At 36.2% G+C, this 25,835-nt stretch overlaps 1 protein-coding gene across 3 annotated transcripts; it reads right to left on the reverse strand.

Annotated features, from left to right (window-relative positions):
- On the reverse strand, positions 1–22,691 carry LOC138702010 (uncharacterized). 3 transcript variants are annotated; one of them, XM_069829482.1, is made up of 8 exons: positions 22,553–22,690; positions 18,775–18,938; positions 17,486–17,610; positions 9,971–10,137; positions 5,940–6,137; positions 5,660–5,846; positions 3,713–3,820; positions 1–226 (listed from the first exon to the last, which is right to left on the reverse strand). In XM_069829482.1, the coding sequence occupies exons 2-8, from the start codon at positions 18,913–18,915 to the stop codon at positions 112–114; spliced, it is 1,041 nt and encodes a 346-aa protein (XP_069685583.1). In that variant the 5' UTR covers positions 18,916–18,938; positions 22,553–22,690; the 3' UTR covers positions 1–111. The 3 variants fall into 3 exon arrangements, with proteins under 3 accessions (XP_069685583.1, XP_069685585.1, XP_069685586.1); XM_069829484.1 differs by having other exon boundaries at positions 22,549–22,689; XM_069829485.1 differs by lacking the exon at positions 3,713–3,820 and having other exon boundaries at positions 22,553–22,691.
- Positions 22,692–25,835: the final 3,144 nt, after the last annotated feature.

Consider the following 25,835-nt stretch of genomic DNA (forward strand, 5'->3'; position numbering starts at 1 on the left):
TGAATGAAAATAATCTATATTCACACTTACTGTATTTATTACATGTGCTTAATCTGCCAAGTTAACGAAATTTGTATTAAAATTTGCTTGTAAATAGTGTAATTAATTATATTATTCCATTTTAAAAACAGCTTTTGAAATAGTTCCCTTCTTCAAACACTGGAGTGCTTCATTATATTCCTTCAAGGAGAAGATTTTGATGCCAAGTTTCTCGTAGGTCAAGTACCTGCAATAACGAAGAGTTAACTGTGTTGTATTAATATGTTACATCCAAATAATAGTAGGCTATAATTAACAAACTCTACCTACAAGAGATGTAGGCACTACTATTCTAGAAGAGACTATTTCCCGTATATTCGTTGAATGTGATTCATTAAGACTCAAAAGGTATGAAGTACTTGAAGTAATAATTCAAGGCTGAGAAAAAAAATCTTCTACTTAAGGTACGGTCACACATCGCTACTTTTGCAGCGCAACTTTTGTACTGCAGCTGCAAAAGTTGCGTGTCGTGTTCACACGTAAGCCAAAAGTAGCGCGCTGCACTCTACTTTCCGTGCTACGCAACCCGAGTGCTGCAAAAGTTGCAACTGGAGGTTGCGAGTCTGTTCACACACAAGGCGCTACTTTTGCAGCCGCAGTCATGCTGCAGGTTCCCATCTCTCAATATACATTTTGTGGTTATGTTCGCATTATTAAGAAACTCATGCGAAAGCTTACTTATCTATTACTTGCTTTTCTGTAGTATCTAGTATTCAGAAATTGATATTATTTTTACTATAAAGCTTTTAAAAACGCCTATATACTTAAATGATAACCAACATTATATTCACGTAATCAATGTTGGCAACCCTCTTGTTTGGAACTACGCTACGGAAAATTTAAAAAATGAATTATATCGTTAGCAATTATGCTCAGACTGTGTTGTGCATTTAATAACTGTTACAAATAATTTATTTTCATCACATTTAACATTAAAATATATCCAAACAATAAAAGTATCATTGTCACATTTGGGTGGTAACACTGGTTGCAACCGCAGCAAAAGTTTCAACAAAACCGATATCAAAAATGCTGCGGCTGCAACCCTGAGAACCCTGTTCACACGTCGCTACTTTAAAGCTGCGCGCAGCATGGAAAAGTAGCGGGCAGCAGGTTCGGCAGCCGCTACTTTTCGGGTTGCACCGTTGTTCACACGTCGCAGTACGAGAGTTGCGCAGTTTTTTGTACTGCAGAGCTGCGAAAGTAGCGACGTGTGACCGTACCTTTAAACTGGTTAATATTTCAGGGATGTTCTTGTTAGAAATATAGGCACAATGCACTTACTGAAGCGTAAGAGATAATAGTTTGATCCAAACGGCCTGAAGTCGCGTATCCACAAAGTTAGGCTGCCACGCTAGGCCGGCTCTCGCGGCAGCCTCGCTTACTGTTTGCCTCGCGGTTTTGTTCTTTTAGTAGCGAGGCAGGACCGCGAAGCAGCGTGAGCTACTAGTTAGTGCGCGGCAACTGAGGCATTAACACCGGTTTGTGTAATGGAATCTTTACCAACGAATCTTTCACACGGGGCGAGTTAATCAGTGCGAGAAACTTTTGGTTACATCCAAAAACTGAATTGGCTCACGAGTGGGGCAGCTTCGTAACTTACGAGGCAAGGTATCCACTGTGCGAAGCAAGCAAAATGAGGCAGCGTCGTTTCGTGGATACGCGGCTTTAAGGTTATATTATTATATAATAAATTATAAATACGTTAAAACTGAAATTGGTTTTAACACCGGTACATTTATAAACATATGTATTTTGTATTTGGTAGTGTTGCTCATCATTAAAAGAAACAGACTGTCTAGATGAACGTATTCTATTGATTCTCATATGAAAGAATGTATTGCCATGAAATTAAAAACTATTCATTTGACAAAAGAATGTTCGTTTCCTTTTAATGATTCAGACAGAATATTGTGACCTAATACCTTCTCTCAAATAGGTCGTATATCAAATTTCCTCTTTTATTTTCATTCGGCCATTATTATTTTACTGTCATGTTATCTCACCAACATTGAATATCTCCTGTATTTTAAAAAAATTGTGCATGTGCAGTACATTTCTCTCTGTGTTTAATCAGTTTTCGGTCAAATTAATTTTGTAAGCTTATTTACTGTTTCTTTACATAATCACTTATAATTATAATACAGTATGCAGCAAAACAAACGAAGGTGAAATTATTGCTCATCTGCTGTCCACGTTTCCCTAGCAACGAATTATTTATTTATTTATTTACTTACTTATTTACTTATTTATTTATTTACTTATTTACTTACTTATTTACTTATTTATTTACTTACTTATTTACTTACTTATTTATTTACTTACTTATTTATTTACTTATTTATTTATTTATTTATTTATCTATCTATTTATTTATTTATCTACTTAGTTGCTTATTTATTTACTTATTTACTCATTTATTTACTTATTTACTCATTTATTTACTCATTTATTTATTTATTTACTCATTTACTCATTTATCATTTATTTATTTATTTATTTATTTATTTATTTATTTATTTATTTATTTATTTATTTATTTATTTATTTATTTATATACCACAGTCTAGTATATACAGTCACGAAGCTTGAGTTGTTGACAGTACTAGAAACAATAGACTGTGCCGGTACTATTTCGCATTGTCTGTGATGAGGCGATAGTAGCGAACCTAGTGGTTAGCAACTGTCTATGGATGCATATTCCTACTTATTGAGCTTCGTGACTGTATATACTAGACTGTGATAATACTCTAGTTTGACATAATAATATTGTGAATTTAGTATTGTGTTGGTTTCTGTAATAAAATTATGGTTATCACAACAGAGGAGAAGGTGTTCATCGTGGAACATTATTTCCGGTCATGCGGAGTAGGACGTCAGAATGGGCCAAGTTTACTTCACGTTAAAGAACAGTATCAGGATCCATATATAGCCTAACATATGGTTTTCAGATGGAAGCCATATTCACCTTTATGGCTACATCAACCGACAAACAACTCGTTTTTAGGATTTGATGTCGTTATACAGTGCACGGGTTACGATTTGGTGCGCCGTGTCTGGCCATGGAATGTTGGGTCCTCATTTCGTCAAGGATGATGCACAGAATCCCAAAACAGTAAACCAGATACTCTACAGAGACCTGAGTATTATCCCATTCCTGCGGAATTTGCGCCGTTTTTGTCGGGCCAGAAACTTACCCCTCCAACGACAATGGATGCAGCAAGATGGAGGAGCTACAGCCCAAACCGCGGAGGAGTCACTTGCCCTTCTGAACCGACGCTTTGGAGATCGCTTAATTTCTCATGAAACTCCATTCCCGTACCCTTCCTGCTCCCCGAATCTCTCCAGATGTCTACATATGAATCATGTTGAAAGAACCAGTTTGAAAGACAGATGACCCACTTACAAATATTCCCGAATTACGTGAGAATATAACGCCATTTTTAGTCCTTACAGAAAACTTTGTTCATCAACATGTTCAATAATATTCAGAAACATTATAAACAATGTGCGGCACGTGATGGTACACATTTTGAACACAAACTTACCAACGCAATTAAATGTTTGTGTCAGTGTCGTTTGTTTTGCAGCATATTGTATTTCGAATAGTCCTACATATAAATTACGAACCGTAATCAGTGGGCGTAATAAAATGAAATGTTTCTCAACTTACCTCGAACCCATGACGTTTAACCAATGAAGTGCTTTAGGAAAGCTGAATGGATTGATGTTAATTCCTAAAATTTTCAGTTCATTTTTGAACATGAGATAGGGCGATATGCTGAAAATAATCACACAAAATCCAGCTATTTTATTATTATAACGTGGCAAAATTCTTGGATAAGAAAAGAAACATTTGCTAAGTAGCGAGATTATTAAAATAGATAAAGAGTAATTATTTAACTAATGTGAAATCAATCACTTCCTATTGTGTCGTGACATAATCTTCATAAAATAATTACTCGATATTTATAACTTACTTTTTACTAAATAAACTTCTCTTTTAACCTGAAATTTTTGCTTGTTTCTTTTACTTATTCATTATAACATAAAGTGTGCAAAAAAGTAGGCCCACTGTGACTCGATAAAACACCCATTTCGATATTTTTTTTATGGAAATACACATTTTCAGTGACCCATAGAACGAAAAAGGAAGGTAGTAATGATAAAAGAAGCTTTTAATAGAAAAAAAAACTTGGAAAAATTACTAAGGAAGAGACTAGCGAAGTATTTTGAGTGGAGTGTAGACACTGCATGGGGTAGACATGTACATTACGATGAAGTGAAGAAAAACTACCGGAAGCATTTGAAATATGAATATGAAGAAGAAAAGAGCCTGGGAAATGGATAGACAGAATAAGAAGTGAAACTGTGCTAAAAAGAGTGGGTGAAGAAAGAATAATGCTGAAACTGGTCAGAAAGAGAAAAAGGAATTGGCTGGATCACTGCTGAGAAGAAACTGCCTACTGAAGGTGGCACTGGAAGGAATGGTGAACGGAAAGAAAATTCGTGGCTGAAGAAAATATCAGATGATAGACAACATTAATATGATCAGATACGGAGACTAAGTGGATGATGGAAGATAGGAGAATGATGGGTTTGGAATGAAGAACCTGCCTTTGGGCAGAACATTGTGAATGAATGAATGAATGAATGAATGAATGAATGAATGAATGAATGAATGAATGAATGAATGAATGAATGAATGAATGAATGAATGAATTGAATTGTGTATGGACTGATGAATGGATTTGTGAATGAGTTAAATGCTGGATAGGTGGATTGATGGATTGATTGATGGGTAGAGATGGATTGATAGCTAAATGAATGAATTTATTGATTGAATGACTCAAGGATTGATGGGTTAATTTATTGATGACTAAATAGATTGTTGGACGAATTGTTTGATGGTGGGTACATTGATTGTTGAATGATTTTATGAATGGATGGACTGATTAATTGATGGATAGATGGATGGATGGAAGGAGGGATAAACAGACAAACAAAAACAAGTAAACAAGCAATTAGGGAAACATTAAAAGAAATAAATGAATTATACCAGATAAATTGCACATCATTTCTCAATAAATTCATCAATCCACAAATAATTCATTCAATCAATTCATCCATAAACCAATGAATTCACCCATCAATCCATCCAACAATCAATTCATGCACCTATCAATCCACCCATGAATAAATAAATTACTCAATGAATTCATCATTCAATTCACCCAACCATCAATAAATCTTTCAATCAATTCATCCATCAATCAATTCATCCGTTCATTCACCTTTTGCGGAAGTTGAAGAGCATTAAAGCGTAACAAAATTACAGAATATGATTTTTTATTACTTTTTAATCCGTTATTTAACGACGCTATATCAACTACCGTGTTATCTAGCATCAGTGGAAAGCGAGATGGCATTTGGCGAGATGAGGCCGCGAATCGCAATGCAATACCTGACATTCACTTACAGTTGGAGCAAACCTCTTTAAAAAAAAGTACCGATAATCAGACCAAGTGGAATGTAGCCTAAACCCATGCCCGAACCCAGCGTCGATAGGGATCCAGCCTGCCATCCGCAGAATGTTACTGAAGACGTAACCCCAACTCACCTCATTTTTGCATCTGGAGAAGAAACGCCAAACATGCAAAGCTTTCCTCCGGGATTCAAGTAGGTGACAGCTTCTTCCATCGCAGGCACATAGCCACTGCAGTCAATGACGAGGTCGACCCCCCAGTCGGGGTCTCTTGTCCTGTATGCTTTTAGTTCGGCAGGCGAAACGATGTCGAAACCAGTATCTGACAAATAATGACGATCGTACGTGTTTGTATTACACTTCTGACAAGCCACTCTCTTCTTTAATTTAGACACAATACGGGCAAAATACTTACCAAGATTTTTGACAAGTTCTCTGCGTCCTTCTTTTGGTTCGCTAACAATAACATCGCGATGGCCTTGCAAATGGAGGATGCTGACCCAAAGGTTACCGATTATTCCTGATCCCAGTATCAGAATTTTAGAGCCTACTGGAAGCGGTGATGCAATATCCCAACCATGCGCAATGCACGACAGTGGTTCAGTGAGGACCGCTATAAGGTCAAGAAAAACAAAAACTTAGAAATTATTTCTTAATTAAGATGCAAATGATGGATGTGTGCTTATGTGACTGAATTAATTATTAGTTTTTAATTAATTGCGGGTATTTGACTGTTCGTCATTCACCCATGTAAAACCAGTTGTGCAGACCAATTTACACGCAGAATCGTTGTCCAGGATGCGCCATAAGAGGCTTGTCTACGCTACCCTCTATAAGATGAGATGATGGAGATGTGTTGGGACTATTGGGATGCCACAGGGTAACCGGAACTCCGGGGAAAAACCCCTGTGTTACTTGGACCACGGGCTGGCCCAACACAAGTTATAAATGGGGGATTGGAGATCGAACCCAGGTCCACATGATCATAAATTCAGAGCTCTAGTCACTAGACTACAGTGACGGCGAATTAATGTATAAATGCGACATAATGAATGAATTAATGAATGAATAGCTAATTAAGTATGTGAATAAATGAATGCACATGTCAGTATTATTTACTTCGGTTCCATAGAATAAGTCGGTGAAAAAACAATGATAATACAGGGCGATCCGTTTCGGTGTAGATAATATGAAAACACCGTTAAACATTTATTCCTGAACTCTATTTGTTGAAACTTTGTGTATACGGCATCGAAAGATGGGAGATTTCTCAGAACTCTACATACCCTCATTGCGCACTCTGCTTAACGGTGGTGCAATTCAACCCATGCCGGTTATAACATCAGAGGGGTGATTTGTTGGAAAGCTTGAATAATTTTTACCCTTAGATGATCAGTATTTCTTCCCTTCTGGTTTTCCCAGCATTCCTTCTCTTCTTTTTCGTCTTCTTCTTCTTATCTCAACATACCTTCTCTTCTTCTGCTTCTCCCAGCATTCCTTCTCTTCTTCTGCTTCTCTCAAAATTCCTTCCCTTCTTTTGCTTCTCTCAACATTCCTTCTCTTCTTCTGCTTCTCTCAAAATTCCTTCCCTTCTTTTGCTTCTCTCAACATTCCTTCTCTTCTTCTGCTTCTCTCAAAATTCCTTCCCTTCTTTTGCTTCTCTCAACATTCCTTCTCTTCTTCTGCTTCTCTCAAAATTCCTTCCCTTCTTTTGCTTCTCTCAACATTCCTTCTCTTCTTCTGCTTCTACCTGCATTCCTTCTCTTCTTATCTCAACATTCCTCCTCTTTTTCTGCTTTTCCCAACAAATCTTCTCTTCTTCTTCTCCCCGCATTCCTTCTTCTTCTTCTTCTTCTTCTTCTTCTTATTATTATTATTATTATTATTATTATTATTATTATTATTATCTCAACAAACCTTCTCTTCTTCTGCTTTTCCCAGCATTTCTTCACATTGTGCCCGCTGTTGATTTGCAGTAGCCACTTTAAATTATGTACGATTTTAATTTCGCATTATGTATTGTTGATTTCCATTCTTACCATGTATGGAAACTCCCATTTTTAAGCATAATATTACCAGCAAGAAATTCCTCATACTGTCATTAATAGCTTTATAATAATAAATTAATATTATCCATACCCAAACCGATCAATCTGTACAAAACAGAAAAAAATTAATGAGAAGAAACGAAGAGTGTGATAGAGAATTCACAGGACCTATGTGATAGCCGAAATACATCTTTGTTTGATTGTTTGCACACTGGCGTTCAAAGATATCTGACCTAGTATTTTCTGATCGTCTAAGCGAACTTTCTAACCACGGGATAAGTCAGAACCAAGATATAACAAATGAACAAACTTTGAAATAGTTCCGCTAGTTCTCATTAGGTGACATTATTATTGGGACGAGTAAAAATGTGTTTGGGGAAAATGATGACGTAGATTAAGAATAAATTATTCTCACAATTAACAATATCAGCGGTTTCTCGATATACTTAGTGTTTTTTTACAATTAGCAGAGAGATATAAAACGTTGAATTCTATAATGGATGTGTTTATGTACGATTGGCGACACTCGATGTTATTTTCGCCGTCTAATCATAGAAGCATTAACTAAAGAAGCCACGCTTACACGAACAAATTATCGGTCAGTATCGATTAGTAGAGGTCAGGTATCTTTCAAGGCCAGTGTACGTAAAACACATTCCTTATTCACGTGTAAGTAGATTACGCAATACTTGACAGATGGTAGCACGCGTATACTTTAGCATGTGCAACATCTAGCGGAAGCTTCTTGAACTTCGTGTTACGCTTAAAATGTTAGGTTTTTCTTTCATTAATATTAGCGCTAACTTAGACGTATTCACGTCAAAATGAGATGAGGAAGAGGCAAAAAAATTTAGTATCATGAAATCATAAATATTTTTTCATTATATGTTTTACAAATTTCGGAACAATTGAGATCATTTATTATATTGCCATGGCATAACTGTTTATAGTTTATTTTCTTGAACTACGTTTTAAAATATAGACATAAATGGAGTCCTTCGTTTTCTGAGTGACACATGAAAGGCATTGTTAATAATTCCTAAAAGTAAGACATGGTTTCATGTATAAATTGTACCGTATTTTTCAAGCAGATGTCATTAATTTTCTACAGAGCCACATAAAATAGCTGTTCGAATTCATTTCCAACATGTTTCTATTTATGAAAGTCGAAATTTAAAAGTAATGTAAACGTTAAAATATATTCGTGGCTTATAACGACATTTTAAGCTTATTCTTCTCTCTTTTCGATTTGAGCAATACTGTCATTCGATAATTTGTAAGATTTTTAATTGCATATGTAGAAATTCACCTAATCGTAACAGGGGAAGTTTACGGCGAGTGACCAAATGATTAACCCTTTAAGATAAAGGTATCCTTTTCTGCCTTGTAGTAATCTGATCACATGAAGTAAAAACTTAAGACTAAAATCACAACGAAAAGTGGAAATTATTCTGTATAATTAATATAGCTGAAGAAATATTTTTTTGTGCGAGATCGTGCGTATTTGCTTGTTTTCCGCACAGAACCAATACGCGGTAAGTGTGAAATACCACATTCAGTATTCCCAACGTAACACACATAACAATTTCCCTCTTCTTACCGCTTAAGCGCTACATTCATTTTACTGCTTTAGGCTTTTAACATATTATTTTTAGAGACGTTTAACATAGTAATAATCATAAATTGGAAACTTGCCACACCAATTTCACATAATTGAAATGTTAATTATTGTTTTTAAATATTTGCAAAAATTAAGTAAAGTCTACTACTCCACGAAACTTATTGCATTCCTGATAAAAGTAACATTAAGGAAGCCGTGAAAAAATCAACTAGATTCCAGTTGCCGATGTTATTACTGCAATATGTTATATAAATAATATTGTTAAAATATTAAAATGAAAAATAAATCATTACATAACCTTACCGTTTGTTTTAAGTTCGCATTTATAGACTGGGGGAAAAAAAAGACAGACGTATATCACGGCCTGCTGGAGTATAGTAAACACAGAAAACATTTTATAGCAACAATGTGGAAGAAAGATATTTTCGTGTTCTGAGGTTGCCGTCATTAAACAGAAACCAACATGGAGATTTCATTGCAACTAATTAGAAATTCGTCTTTCAGGTATGTAATAAACGATCTTCGCACGAAATAATGTACGATACACGAGCGGTATATTTGTTTTCATGTTCTCGGAAATTAAAAAAGCTCAACTACGTTTCGCTTTTTCAATCTTTTCCTCGACCATGAAAACGTCAACATATCGCTCTTGTAACGTATATTACTATTGTCTTAGTTACGATAATGGAGGGAGACACAAGGGCAGAAATGAGACGATGAAAATGTGAAACTAAAAGGGAAGAGAAAGCATTTTTAAATTTCGCCTGAAATATTTACCTCGTTCCAGCGGTATGTTGGGGGGCAGCTTGTGCACCTGTTCGGCCGGCACCTTGCAGAACTGGGCCCATCCTCCGTGTCTGTAGATCCCAACAGCGTTGTTGAGAGCTCCCGTCTTGCAGTAATGGTAGTTGCCGTTGTGGCAGTAGTCACAAGTGTTACATCCACTATGAGCAGAAGGAACACAAGCATGCATTCAGTTAGTCGTCTTGAAGTGTTCTAATAAAAAATCTGTTCTGTAAATCAAAATGCAAGTATTATAGCTTTGAAATCAGTTCTCATTCATTCGTGAATGAATAAGTACAGTATATAAATGCAGCCGTGGCGAAAAGTCCATGGTGCGCCGAGCCACTGTGTAAGCTGCAACGTGCATAGCACCTATGGAGGGAGGCGGACAACCGAAGGGGAAGTTAATGTTTAGGACGTGTAACAAATGAACAAGAAAACATAGGACACATTATCACAACCTAAAATTAACTGTCTTCAGAATGTCTCTGCGACAAAGTTTCAAAATCAGGAATTATGTCACTTACTGCCAATCGTAGTTGATCACGAAGGTATTTGTCTGTCAGTCGTGATCTAAATTTGATTTTTACTATTTTCATTGTTGAAAATAATTTTTCACAAACGTAAGTTACAGCGAACATGGCTTCAACAGAGCAAGCGAAAGAACGAAGCTTCAAATATTTATTTTTTTCCAAAGGTTTGAAAAGTTCAATATCTGTCAAGTCCTTACATCTAGCTTTCATTTAACGTCACATTGTAAATCTGTGAGTTTAAATTGAAAATCTAACCCCATTATTCGTACATCTGCTGTAAAAGAATCGACGTACAGAGATGATAATGATGATGATAATAATAATAATAATAATAATAATAATAATAATAATAATAATAATAATAACACTTAACCTTTTAATATTTCATCAGTAACATGTAGTAACTTATAATGCCGTTTTATGTTATACAACCGTTTTCCTAGTAATATTTGTGAACAAATCATACATTTAATATTTTCATCATATTGTAAGCAAAAGAATGCATCCTGCCATCCTACTTGAAACTTTCGTTTTTATAGAGGTACATGGTTTCGAGAGAGATATTGCGACGATACGCCACTCGCAGGTCCGAGACAAATAAAGGGTGCGTCAGAAAGAACGGATGGATTTCAAACTATCGATACGCAACGAGGAGAGAGATATAGTGATGGGGACCACGACTGTTGGGTCAGCCATAGAATGCAGTTTCAGTTGAGAATATGGTGTTGGTCTGGTGTACAACGTGCTTTCATCGTAGAGACATTTTTGAAAAATGAAGAGTCTGTGATCGCCACTCAGGGCTCATTTCGACATCGGACGTCACGCTAGGAAATCAACTCGGAATACAATTTTGCGGTGGGTGGCTTCATTTCGTATCACAGGTTCAACATTAAAGAAGAAATCACCTGGACGAAATTCTATTGCACTGAGATTGTCCGAGGCTACGGTAAGATCTCGCGCCCTGCGACTTCTTTCTTTGGGACCATTTGAAGGCGTAAGTTTGTAAACATCGATCACATACACTGGACGAACTGAAGACAGCGATTCGTGAAGAAATCGTGGCAATTGCACCAGCTATGACTGTGAAAGTGATGGCGAACATCAGAAAACGCCTCGATGCCTGTATAGAAAGCCAAGGACATCATATGGATAATGTTGTTTTACATAAATAAACTGCATGTATTGGTGAATATGTTGATAACAATAAATTTTTGATTTGATGAATCTTTACAATTTTCTTGCCATGTGAAATCCATCCGTTCTTTCTGACGCACCCTGTACAAATGTAACGGAGTTTGACTCCAGTGAGTGAGAGGGTGGGGGTTGTAGGTAGGAAGCGAGAGAAAAGCACTGCGAGCCACAATGTGCTCGTGAGTCGCATTTTCGCCTCGGCTGTATAAATGTATAGATCAACGGTGTTAATCATATGCTGAAGAAGAATGCTTGAGGGTATGCACTACTGAATTCTGTTGAAACATTTACATTTTTACATTTTTTCAATTTTCCTACCAAAAATCATTTGGTCTATGAGAAATATAAATTGTGCAGAGTTTCAATTCATTATTCGAATTGTAAGTGACCTAAATATTAATTCTTTTATGCTCGACCATGCCGAAATGTAGTAATTATACACCTGGCAGCAGCCCTTTAATGGACCTCATTAAAGTACGCCTATTCATTAAAGTTCAGGTGTTACACCAATCAGAAAACACCATTGTAGCAATATGAAAGCGCAAGTATCGATTATTCTCGGATATGCAATCGAAAGACAACTAGCGAAACGTCACGGAGGCTGGAAATTCAATACTGTCGCAGAAGGTTATGTTCTGTTACTATAATAATTAGCGTTAATTGTAAATAATATTCAAATAAATTCAATTTGTCATCTCGTTTTTCAATGTCTAAATCAATTTCAAGGTTATATCAACATTAATTTTTATTTTACTCTCTAGATTATATCAAGGTCAATGACATTTCTTTCTTGGAAAAAATCAATACTTTCGCGTCTGCGCACATCTCACAATCTACGAGATATTGCACAAGGTCAGTTCCGCTCCCCAGTCAGATAAGAATAACATGAATACTTATGAATAATTTCAAGTTAGAAATATGGTCGAGCACAAAAAGTCGTATGAGACTTGCTTATAATGGTAATTAAGACGCTCGTATGAAAATTATGAAACTCGCTTGCGCTCGTTTCATAAACATACTCGCGTCTTAATTACTACCGTTATAGGCTCGTTGCATAATGTACTATTAAAGGGTCGTAAGCAAACCCGGATATGTAATTTTTTACATTTTACAATCTTGGAAAACGGATTTCTCAAAATGTTAATAAAATTATGCAACGACATTTTTACCAAGCATTTTAAACACTGTATTCTATGGAAATGTGTATTGTTTTTATAATAATAATAATAATAATAATAATAATAATAATAATAATAATAATAATAATAATAATAATAATAATAATGTTTTATTTTCGCTGGCAGAGTTAAGGCCATAAGGCCTTCTCTTCCACTCAACCAGCCTTAATCAATACAATACATAAATTTAAATTACAAATATTTACACTACACTTAAAAGGTTCTCCAGCAATATTCTTCACTACACATTTATTTAAATTTAGATAAATCTATAAGGTAAAGTAGTAACTTAATTTATGAGCTAATTTAATTCAATGAATTATAATTAATTTAATATTTGAGATAGCTAGTAAAATGATGAAAATTAATTTAATATAAGCTTACTAGGACTATGTTACAGGGAGAATATATATATATATATATTTCTATAATGAGAATATTAATGTAATTGCCATTAGAGGTTTTGTAAATCTATTTAGAGAAATTAATGATAATTTATGTCATTTGAAAAATACAGCCAGTACAATTTTATGATTACCTTAAGAAAAAAGTATCAAGAAATTCTTCAACAATAATTAAATAGACCACATCTGTGGTGTAGGGATCAGCATGCTGGTCTCTTAGACAGAGGGCCCGGGTTCGATTCCCGGTCGGGTTGAATTTCCTGGTTGAGGTTTTTCAGGGTTTTCCCTCAACCGTAAGGCAAATGCCAGGAAATTCGGGCCACAACATTCCTGAATATCACCGGCCTCATTCATTACCGAAATCATATTCATAACAAATCAGTAATACATACGAGAATACAGTCGCCATCTACGTAGTTCACAACAATAGAACCAGTCTCAACAATAGTACACAGGCCTTTGGATTTCAACCAAAGATTAACTCGCGATATGACCAAAGATGTTAAAGCGAGTATAAATAATAATTGAATACCCCCGGAATAAAAAGGGATATAATAAGGTACATTCTTTTATTACTCAGATATACTTTTCTGGAGAGTATTCAATTTTCTTTATTCGAAACCACAAATAGTAACAAAAAACAAAAATACACAGTTTCATTACTCAGTTATTCAGGTAAATGCTAAGCCTTGAGACTAGAAACAAATCCTTATTCTTTCCTGTATAATCTCATTTATTGGCAAGATATGCATTTTTCTATTTAATTTTTACGGACTAAATTTATAAACCAAAATAATTTCAAAATTTCAACACTATCTAATGCTAATGAAATGAATTAGTGATTAAAATTTCATTGAAGTCAGATAAAAATAGTGGAAGTTTTAAAACTCAGCAGTTCATAGCTTTACGTCAATAATAATAATATACGTTACAAGAGCGCTATGTTGACGTTTTCATGGTCGAGGAAAAGATTCAAAAAGCGAAACGTAGTTGAGCTTTTTTAATTTCCGAGAACATGAAAACAACCATACCGCTCGTGTATCGTACATTATTTTGTGCGAAGATCGTTTATTACATACCTGAAAGACGAATTTCTAATTAGTTGCAATGAAATCTCCATGTTGGTTTCTGTTTAATGATGGAAACTTCGGAAAACCAAATATCTTTCTTCAACATTGTTGCTATAAAATGTTTTCTGCGTTTACTATACTCCAGCAGGCCGTGATATACGTCTGTCTTTTTTTTCCCCCAGTCTATAAATGCGAACTTAAAACAAACGGTAAGGTTATGTAATGATTTATTTTTCATTTTAATATTTTAACAATATTATTTAGTCCACACCTGGGGAGTAACGGTTAGCACGTCTAGCCGCGAAACAAGGTGGCCCGGGTTCGATTCCCGTTCGGGGCAAGTTACCTGGTTGAGATTTTTTCCGGGGTTTTCCTTCAACCCCATATGAGCAAATGCTGGGTAACTTTCGGTGTTGGACTCAGGAATCATTTCACCGGCATTATCACCTTCATCTCATTTCAGACGCTAAATAACCTTAGCTGTTGATAAAGCGTCGTAAAATAACCTACTAAAATAAAAATAAAATATTATTTATATAAAATATTGCAGTAATAACATCGGCATCTGGAATCTTGTTGATTTTTTCACGGCTTCCTTAATGTTACTTGTATCAGGAATGCAATAAGTTTCGTGGAGTAGTAGACTTTACTTAATTTTTGCAAATATTTAAAAACAATAATTAACAGTGCAATTTAGGTGAAATCGCAGTGGTAAGTTTCCAATTTATAATTATTACTATGTTAAACGTTTCTAAAAATAATATGTTAAAAGCCTAAAGCAGTAAAATGAATGTCGCGCTTAAGCGGTAAGAAGAGGGAAATTGTTATGTGTGTTACGTTGGGAATACTGAATGTGGTATTTCACACTTACCGCGTATTGGTTCTGTGCGGAAAACAAGCAAATACGCAGGATTTCGCACAAAAATACTTATTGTGTGAGTGAATAATTGGTTTAGGTTTGGTTTATTATATATAATAAATCACAGACACATTACATACAACAATTTTACACAAAGATATATAATTATTTAAATACAATTTGTACGTTTTACCTATTAACATATTTGTTTTGTCTTGCACTAGCTTTCAGTTATTGTGCAAGACTCAACTCATTCTAGAATATTGGTACCATCAGTATTGGTTTACCTTCCTAAGATGTACTTCCCTCTTCACTCTGCAATGTGCAGCTAGCGTGTCTAAATCATCTCTAATTCTAGTTTCTTCCATACCTCTTTCCTTACAAAAGTATTTATACAGTTCATACAAGCTCTCTCTCGTAGGTAAGCCTTCATTCCTTAATTTTATTTCATAATATTCTTTTGACGTACCTTCAAAACTATTAAATTTAGAAATAAAAAAGATAGCCAAATAATTTGTAACTAAGTCAAATATGTTATTATCTGTGAGTCTAGACAAAGCGTACCTTCCAAACTTGAATTTATTAGTCAGCTCAGTAACTGTACTTTCCCTTAATGCTTCCTTCCTTCTATTTTTTAATTTTGCAATCTTCTCCGGTATTTTATTTTCCGTGTATTTGTTTATTATTAAGGGATGTTGACTTTCCTCGTATTTCTCCATACATCTACACTTGTTACTTTCTTCCATGCATAATTTTACATCTAAAACAAGAAAAAGAAACAACCATATATACACATACACATACACTACAATTGTTTCACTATTTATTTATATATTTCTTAAAACAAGCAAATACGCAGGATTTCGCACAAAAATACTTATTGTGTGAGTGAATAATTAATGAATTAATAAATGAGTGTGTATCTCAGTTAATGGATTAGGTTGAACGAATGAATGTGCTAAAGAAGAGGTGAATAAATTATATGAGAGATCGAGGATATAAAGTATAGCAGAAAGTAGGTCAATGAGAGAACGAATAAGTAAAAATGTAAAACAACTGATAAATCTGGGAAAACAATCGCTTACAGTTTTCCATTCACACTGGAGATCCTATATAGCTGAGCCTACACCTTACACCCCAAGACCGGCAATGTAAATATAATAATTTAATGTTCCTCTTTGAACTTACATAAACTATTCAGAGATTATAGAGTGATGACGCAAATATGGAGCAATGGTATAATATTAAAGGCGGAGAAAACTGAAATATTCAGAAAGACCTGTCTCACAAACAGTTTTTCCACTGCAAAGTTCTCAACTAACTGATCTATGGCAGAAATGGGACGACTGATAAATGAGAAACTTTAAAGGTTGGTTCACAATAAACCTGAAACGAGAATCGGAATGAAAACGAAAACGGTAAAATTGTTAAAATGTGTACATTTAAATGTGAGCATTCACAATTAACGAAAAGCTTGCCGGAGCCCAGGATCGGGAACGGACAGTTGGCCAAGTTTCAACTTTGGCGTTTACGTTTCCGATCACAGCCCACTAGATTCATTCTATTGCCATCTAAAAGGTATTTTGTCGTCGTATATTTTTTAGCAAGAAGTCCGTGACATAACCTATGCATTATTTTGTTCTGTGCTGTGCATCATGGAGCAAGTTTTATTTGATGAGATTCTAATATTGAGTGTTGAGGAAAATCCTCACGTTTACGATAAGCGGCGCGCCTCGTATAAAGATGAGAAAATGAAGGAGAATACGTGGCTTTCAATAGCTGCATCTTTGAACACCGATCGTAAGTGAATCATATTTTATTACTGTATTGGTTGTATTACACACTACATATTCATGCTTCAATTCAATAACTACTGTTGTTTTCATTTTTGTTCTATTACAAATGTTTCTTCTTTAATTATTTTACGTTATGGTAGACTTAAAATAGGTTGTGATAATAAAGATGCATGGGCATATTTATAGTACCGTACCTAATGAAATGTTTCAGTTGAAATTTCGAAGTTGGTTAATCTGTGTTTATGTTGGCTGCCTTGTACTCATGAGAGAACGCCATTGGTCTATTATACACAAATAACATCAGAATGCATAATATCGACTTTACATATCGTTATTGACATGCATATCGATATGCATAGTCGTCTACGTTCTCGGTTTATTGTGAATAAAAAAATTTTCATATTCACGTCCTCTGCTTCTCGTTTTCATTCTGGTTCTCGTTCCCGGTTTATTGTGAACCAGCCTTAACACATCTGACCTTTCCGGATCCAGGACTACATTGTCGCCAGGTTTCACATGCTTGACGTCGGACCCTACAGAAGATACCACGCCGCAGAATTCGTGTCCCAGAGTAATTGCAGACTCACTGCAAGGAAATGCACCCTGAAACAGGAAAGTGAATACAGCAAAAATCAGAAACAAAAAATGTTTCAAGGTGCACTATGCTCAAGGTACAACTGTCTCCTGCTGTCGTACGTGTCTCAAATAAACGGGCTTTTCTAAATACATTAAAATAAATACGTTGCATAATGAGACTGAAAATGAAAATACAAGAATTGTAACATTAGGCCTACTTATTTGCACTTGTGTAACAACATCAATCACATTCAAGTTTTGAAAATTATGTCCGGCATGTGACCACCTTGACGATGTTCACACTCAGAGAGCCTGCGATGGAGATCAATCATGACACGTTCCAACATTGCAATAGGGATGGATTCGATTTCAACACGGATGTTATTCTCATATACTTTGCTTTTCAGGTGCCCCCACACAAAATAATCACACGCAGTTAAGTCGGGGGACATGGGGGGCCAATCAACGTCATCATTCCTGGAGATGACGCGGTTGTGGAAAATTTGGCACACTGCTTGCATAGAAATTCTTGCTGAATGTGACGTAGCCCCGTCTTGCTGAAAGCAATACGGCCTCTATGTAGGGAATCTATCACGTTCCCGTACTAGGAATGTGTTTATCATGTTGGCATATCTGATAGATGTTACCGTGGTTGTTGTTCCGATATTTTCTTCGAGCAGCGGCCGCACTATCACCATTTTTATAAAAATACTTTAACAGCTATTGCTCGTTGAGATCCGCCTCATCAATTCATGTTTCTTAAACAGATGACGGTGAAACATTGTTTCTGCAAATGGCGTAGAATTGTTCAACAAATGACGGTCAAAAATTATTCTCAACATCGAAAGGAAAAATTTTCTCAGCAAATTAAGAGTCCGTTTATTTGAGACATCTTGTATAACATTGCATAGTATTTTCCTTTATTTTGGTCCTATCTAGTTCAAAGTTGCAAAGCATTTACTGCATTAAAACAAAAAAAAAAATTAACTTAGAGAGTAACAGTACACATTGTTCTTAGGCACGTCATAAAGTTAAAGTTATGATTATGCGAACTCTCTCTCAATAAAGACACCTCTCAAATGCGGACAGATTCTTGATCTCTTCAGTGTCTGTAAACGAGAAGTTTCACTGTATAGATGCAGATTTAGAAATTTTATTTTAACATAGGGGCAGGTCGCTTGAATTACGTACCTCTACGATGTGGAGGTCTGTGCCACACACTCCGGCGTAGGCAACTCTGATCACAACCTCGTTCTTCTCATTTATCAGTGGCGAAGGGATTGTTTTCAGAGACAGTTTCTGCTCCTTTGCGGAAAACTGGATCGCAAGCATTTTCGTAGCAAGCGTAGGCTATTCTGTATAAAATGACAAATATAATGATACAGATAATGATAAGCAGGCTTCGAGACTTCGGACCCAATAGAGCAGTTCAGTGGGAAATGCGCATAACGGCGTACTGAGTATAGTGGTAAAGCGTACAGTGGGTGGGGGTACTGTAGAATGAATGCCAACAAATACACAAAGGAAAACGCTCTGGATTTGAAGGTTCTGATGAATAATTTGGTTTTCATACAAACCTATTTTCAAACTGTGTCTGAAACTATTACACTGTTATAAAAGTCAGAAAAGGGATCCCGGAAGCCCTCAAATTAGTTGAGAAAATGACACAGAGATTTAATGAGACACCAAGTACACCGGTTACTGAACGTGTAAAACAGAAATGGAAATCAATTTTATGTAAAAATAACGGAGATGGAGCATTGTGTAATATAAACAGCTAATTAGTGGACATAGAGTCACCCGAGAATAAAGGACTGTCTCTTAGAGACTGCAAAGATGTTAGGTTTCTTCGTTTTGCTCCTATCACATTATGCGAAGTAGAGCGCAGCTTTTCACAGTACAAACTGTGATTGGCAGATAACCGAAAAAGATTTACGTTTGAGACACTGAAAATGTATCTTGTAGTACATTGCAATTCGGTACTGTAACTGCACTTTCTAAAGACGACCAATAGGATAAATGAAGAAATTAAAATTGCTACAGGTTTATTTCCACCATTAACACGGTGTATAATTAAACAAAAAGACAGGAGAATAAATGCTTTTCACATTCTTTTGACATTGTCATTGTGTAATGTATATTTACTTTCAGAATGTACATATGTGTGCGTTTCTCCATACTACCGTACTCTATTCTAAATAGCAACGTTGTTACCTCAACACATCTCTACCTTTCACTACCTGCAGCGAGTCAAGAAGCTACAGTACATGCACAGTAAACTTGTTGCATCGGGTCCAAGTCTCGAAACCTGATGATAAGTATGCTAAACATATAATTCCCATCCATACAGCCAATCATCCGTCTATTCATCAGGCCATTCCACCAGAAAACGGAAAATCAGAGATTCAACCCACGTATGACTGCTAGCCGCAGTTTACGGGTTAACGCGAAGCACTGTAGCTCAGAATGCAGTACAGCGCTCAAGACCAGTCCTCACATTGACCAAACAAGACTGCTGACTGCAGTCAACTGCAGGACTATGACGTTGCCAGTGAGGTGACCCAACATTTTTAAACCTCATGATTGCGTTGACGAGATTCAGACTGTTAAGATATTAAAGGAAGTCATAACGTTCGCGGATTGAAATATTGTATTATTTTGAAATGCTTTTTATAAAACAGAACTCAAGCGCCATTTTACAACTTTATTTTGCTCAAAATAAAATGTACTTCAATTAATATATTGAATAAGTAGTCGCGGACAGCTGATAAGGGGTGGTCCTCAGGGGCGATTTCTCAGGGCATGCTATGCATGCTGCGCAAGCCCAATATTTTCATAGAATGTGTATTTCTCAAAATGGCGTTACGTACATTAAAATTTATTTTGATTTTTGGAATACTATATAGGCGTAATACCATCCGCAGGTTCACATCGCAAGTACCGCAACGCTTGCTCGTTTCTCGGAGCTACAGGAAAGACGTAGATACAGCGAGAATATGATGCGCGCGCAAGTGCCTTTCTCCTCAGTCTGTCCTAGGCGCACATGCTTCTGTTACGTGTTGTTTGAAGCTCTGGTCCGAGAGCTACACCAACGATACAGAGCAGTATAGACAGCGGGAATGTGCTGTGAATATTGCAGTGAGTTCGGAATTGTGTGTTATTGAAACCTTATTATTAAATCCATTTTCCCAAAGGACTATTCAAGAGAAGACAGACATTATAGAGAATATGGCATTCATTCAGTGCAGCTCAATACAACAATGTGCATTGGTTGGCAGGGTCGAAAAAACTGAATAAACTGTTTTGTTGGCAATGTGTGTTATATTATATCGAACTTCTACATCTGATAAGCGAACATGATCCATGACTCATAATGATTTCATAATTATAAAATAAATTATTTATGTGGGTCTGATTATTTTTATTAATTATGAATTATTATATCCTCCCATCTTCCCCTATGAATAAAAGAGCAAGCCTAACTTTCGTGACTAGCATTCGCCCCTGGTGGTCCTCCAGTTTGGGGGTTAGGCGAAGGGCTAACAACCCATCATAGTAAAAAAGAAAAGAGCTTGCTACGAAACCCCAACATAAGCCTCGGAATGGAACATTCTTTCGCGCGATCACAGCAAAGGAATAAGGTTATGATATTTGGTACTTGTAACATTAGTAGCAAAAGAACTAGCTACAAGAGCACTGTCACCTTTGCTTCTTAACTTTGTTCCAGAATGTGCCATTAGGAAGATCCAGGAAAACAGAAAGGATTTGGAATTGAACGGGTTACATCAGCTGCTTGTTTATGTGGACGACGTGAATATGTTAGTAGAAAATCCACAAACTATTAGGGAAAACGCGGGAATTTTACTGGAAGGAAATAATAATGTGGGTTTGGAAGTAAATCCCGAAAAAATAAAGTATATGATTATGTCTCGTGGCCAGAACATGCTACAAAATGGAAATATAAAAATTGGAAATTTATCATTTGAAAAGGAGAAAAAATTAAAATATCTCGGGGCAACAGTATCAAATATAAATAACATTCGAGAGGAATTAAACGCAGAATAAATATGGTAAATGTCTGTTTTTATTCGACTGAGAAGCTTTTGTCATCCAGTTTGATTTAAAACACTGAAAGTTAGAATTTATAAAACAGTTATATTACCGGTTCTTCTCTATGGTTGTGAAACTTGGACTCTCACTTTGAGAGAAGGAAAGAGGTTAAGGGTGATCGAGAATAAGGTGCTTAGGAAAATATTCGGGGCTATGAGGAATGAAGTTAGCCTACAGGAGAATGGAGAAAGTTACACAACGCAGAACTGCACGCATTGCATTTTTATGCATAATTAAGAACATTAAATCCTGACGTTTGAGATAGAGCATGTAGCACGTGTTGATGAATCTAAAAATGTATATAGAGTGTTAGTTGGGAGATCTGAGGGAAAAATACTTTCGAGAGCAGAGACGTAGATGGGAGGATATTAAAATGGAATTGAGAGCGGTGGGATTTGATTGTGGGGACTGGATTAATCTTGCTCAGGATAGGGCCCGAAGGCGAGCTTATGTGAGGGCGGCAATGAACCTACGGGTTCTCTAAAAGCCGTTTATAAGTAAGAAAATAATAATAAAACTGTGATGAGTATGATGGATCTATACGGACGTAAGATAATGGAAACGTTTCTTCTTATTTAGATTTTAATTTTTAACACACGGACACACATACACACACTCAGAATCACTCCTCATAAAGAAATTCATACGTCATCTTTCACTCTACATCTCTTCCGAGGAACAGTTCCAGAAAACAAAACTATAAATAACAATACCATCCGCACCATGATAAAGGAATTAAATTATTATGGAATGCGAGAAACGGATGCTGGTAATAGGAAAAATATTGTAATGGTTGTGATACTATTTTTCCCCCAGTAATAAACTTCGAGTTATAGTTCTGCAGCCCATACTCACAAACCTGGCAGTTCTGTAAGCCGTAACTCAAGCTCCAGTGCACGCGCAACTACAAAGCAAACTGGTGCTGAAGCGCGGTTTTAGAAAGAAACAAGCGCAATTATTATGTAAGCGATTGAACCTCGTTATCTTGCTCTTGTTCGTTTTCCTAAGCAAACAAGAGTATATTAATATCAGGCCATATCTCTCAAATCCAGACATCTGCATCCTTCCTGTGTATCTAATGACGTAGCAACGAAAACGTCATTAAGAGGATCGGGTCGGGTATACCGCACCGGAACTGACTTCTGCAACTTAATCGTAATGTCATCAACCCCTGCATGGATATCCATGAATTGTCTTTACGCTTAACCCTAACAGTAAGAATTAAAAAAAAATACTGAAGCTTGCAGGGACATGCACTATCACCTTTACTTTTTAACTTCGCTTTAGAATATGCCATTAAGAAAGTTCAGGATAACAGGCAGGGTTTGGAATTGAACGGGTTACATTAGCTTCTTGTCTATGCGGATGACGTGAATATGTTAGGAGAAAATCCACAAACGATTAGGGAAAACACGGGAATTTTACTTGAAGCAAGTAAAGCGATCGGTTTGGAAGTAAATCCCGAAAAGACAAAGTATATGATTATGTCTCTTGACCAGAATATTGTACGAAATGGAAATATAAAAATTGGAGATTTATCCTTCGAAGGGGTGGAAAAATTCAAATATCTTGGAGCAACAGTAACAAACATAAATGACACTCGGGAGGAAATTAAACGCAGAATAAATATGGGAAATGCCTGTTATTATTCGGTTGAGAAGCTTTTATCATCTAATCTGCTGTCAAAAAATCTGAAAGTTAGAATTTATAAAACAGTTATATTACCGGTTCTTCTGTATGGTTGTGAAACTTGGACTCTCACTCTGAGAGAGGAACATAGGTTAAGGGAGTTTGAGAATAAGGTGCTTAGGAATATATTTGGGGCTAAGCGGGATGAAGTTACAGGAGAATGGAGAAAGTTCCACAACGCAGAACAGCACGCATTGCATTCTTCACCTGACATAATTAGGAACATTAAATCCAGACGTTTGAGATGGACAGGGCATGTAGCACGTATGGGCGAATCCAGAAATGCATATAGAGTGTTAGTTGGGAGACCGGAGGGGAAAAGACCTTTAGGGAGGCCGAGACGTAGATGAGAGGATAATATTAAAATTGATTTGAGGGAGGTGGGATATGATGATAGAGATTGGATTAATCTTGCACAGGATAGGGACCGATGGCGGGCTTATGTGAGGGCGGCAATGAACCTTCGGGTTCCTTCAAAGCCATTTGTAAGTAAGTAAGAAGCTTGTAAATATTTAAGTGTATAGTGGCTACAATTGATTTGAAAATACTTAATATAAAATATATAATGGAAAAAAATTGATTGGTACATAGCTTTACTACGCTGCATATTTTTACGTAGAAGGGGAATATAAGGAAAACAAGGGGAACATATGGGGAACAAGGAAAATACACGTTAGACACGGTGAATACAAGGAGAACAAGGGAAGAGAAGGATAACAAGTGGAATACACAGAGAACAAGTATAACAGAAGGATAGCAAGGGTAATTACAAGGATAACAAGGGGAATACAAAAATAAAAGGGGACTACAAGGAGAATACAAGAAAAATGAGGGAAGATAGGGAAAAAAGGATAACGGAAGGATAACAAGGGTAATTACAAGGATAACAAGGGGAATACAAAAAAAGGGGAATAGAAGGAAAATACAAGAAAAACTGGGGAATACATAGGGGAAAATGATAACAAGGGTAATACAAGGAAATAAGGACAATACAAGGATAACAAGGGGAATACAGGGTGAAAAACGAGAACACAAAGAAAACAAAGCGAACGCATGGGGAACAAAGATAACAGGAGGATAACAAGGGTAATACAAGGAGAATACAAAGATAAAAGGGGAATACATGGGAACAAGGATAACAGAAGGATAACAAGGATAATAGAAAGAAAATGAGGGAAACATATGGCGAACAAGGATAACAGAATGATAATAAAGGTAATACAATGAGAATACAAAGAAAATAAGGGGAATGCATGGGGAACAAGGATACAGAAGGATAACAAGGGTAATACAAATAAAACAAGGGACATAAGGGATACACACGGGGGAAAAGTATAACAAGGGTAATACAAGGATAACAAGGGGAATACAAAGATAAAATGGGAATACAGGGAGAAAAAGGAGAAAACAAGGGGAGTACATGGGGAACAAGGGGAATACAAGGATAACAAAGGGAATACAAGGCTAACAAGGGGAATACAAGGATAACAAGGGGAATACAAGGATAACAAGGGGAATACAAGGATAACAAGGAAAATACAGGGAGAAAAAGGAGAACACAAGGGAATACATGGGGAAAAAGGGGAATACAAGAATAACGGGAGGAATACAAAGACAACAAGGGGAATATAGGGAAAACAAGGAGAATACATGGAAAACAAGGGATTACAAGGCGAAAAAGTAGAATTAAGAAAATAAGAGCATGCAAGGTGAATAATGGGATTACGAGAATATAAGGAGAATAAGGGGCATACAAGAACAATAGGAAGAATAGAAAACAAGGGAAAAACAGGGAGAAAAAATAGAATGTAGGGAGAACAAGAAGGACAAGGAAAAGACTAGAGGAACAGGAGGAATACAAAGAGAACAAGTGGAGTACAATAAGAACAAGAAGAGCACGAGGACAAGAGAATTATAAGAAGAAAAGAGGAATGCAAGAAGAACAAGGAAAATACAAGGAGAACACTGGAAAGAGTAGGAGAAAGAGGAGAGGACAGGGAGAACAAACAATATAGGGAGAACAAGGGAAACAAAATGTGAACAAAGAGAATATAAGGAAAATGCAGGGAGAACGAGGAGACGAGATGAGAGTGTTGTATTTTTGTGTGCCGGTCATTTCCGAAGTTACCTCATCTTCAGACGAATTCTATGTCAAAATTGACTATATACGTGCACCCTTTTCTCAGAAACTATCAAAGATGGTGAAGAAAGCCAAAACTGTGGGGATTTTACTTGGGATTCTCACGCTTTTCCACATCATCTCACCAACACACACCACATTTTTCCTTCCATTATCACCAAATCGATTTTTTTTTTTTTACAGGGGTGGTGCGTCGTAAGGAAAATGTGACCTGTGAAGGAAGGCGTTGTCTGATAAAGTTTGAGAATTCCTGGTATAAGTTCTTATAGTTTTTTTTTTTTAATTGTGAGCATTGATTTACCTTCTGCTGCTG

This window comes from Periplaneta americana, chromosome 6 (genome assembly GCF_040183065.1).
Source record: "Periplaneta americana isolate PAMFEO1 chromosome 6, P.americana_PAMFEO1_priV1, whole genome shotgun sequence".
Classification (NCBI taxonomy): domain Eukaryota; kingdom Metazoa; phylum Arthropoda; class Insecta; order Blattodea; family Blattidae; genus Periplaneta; species Periplaneta americana.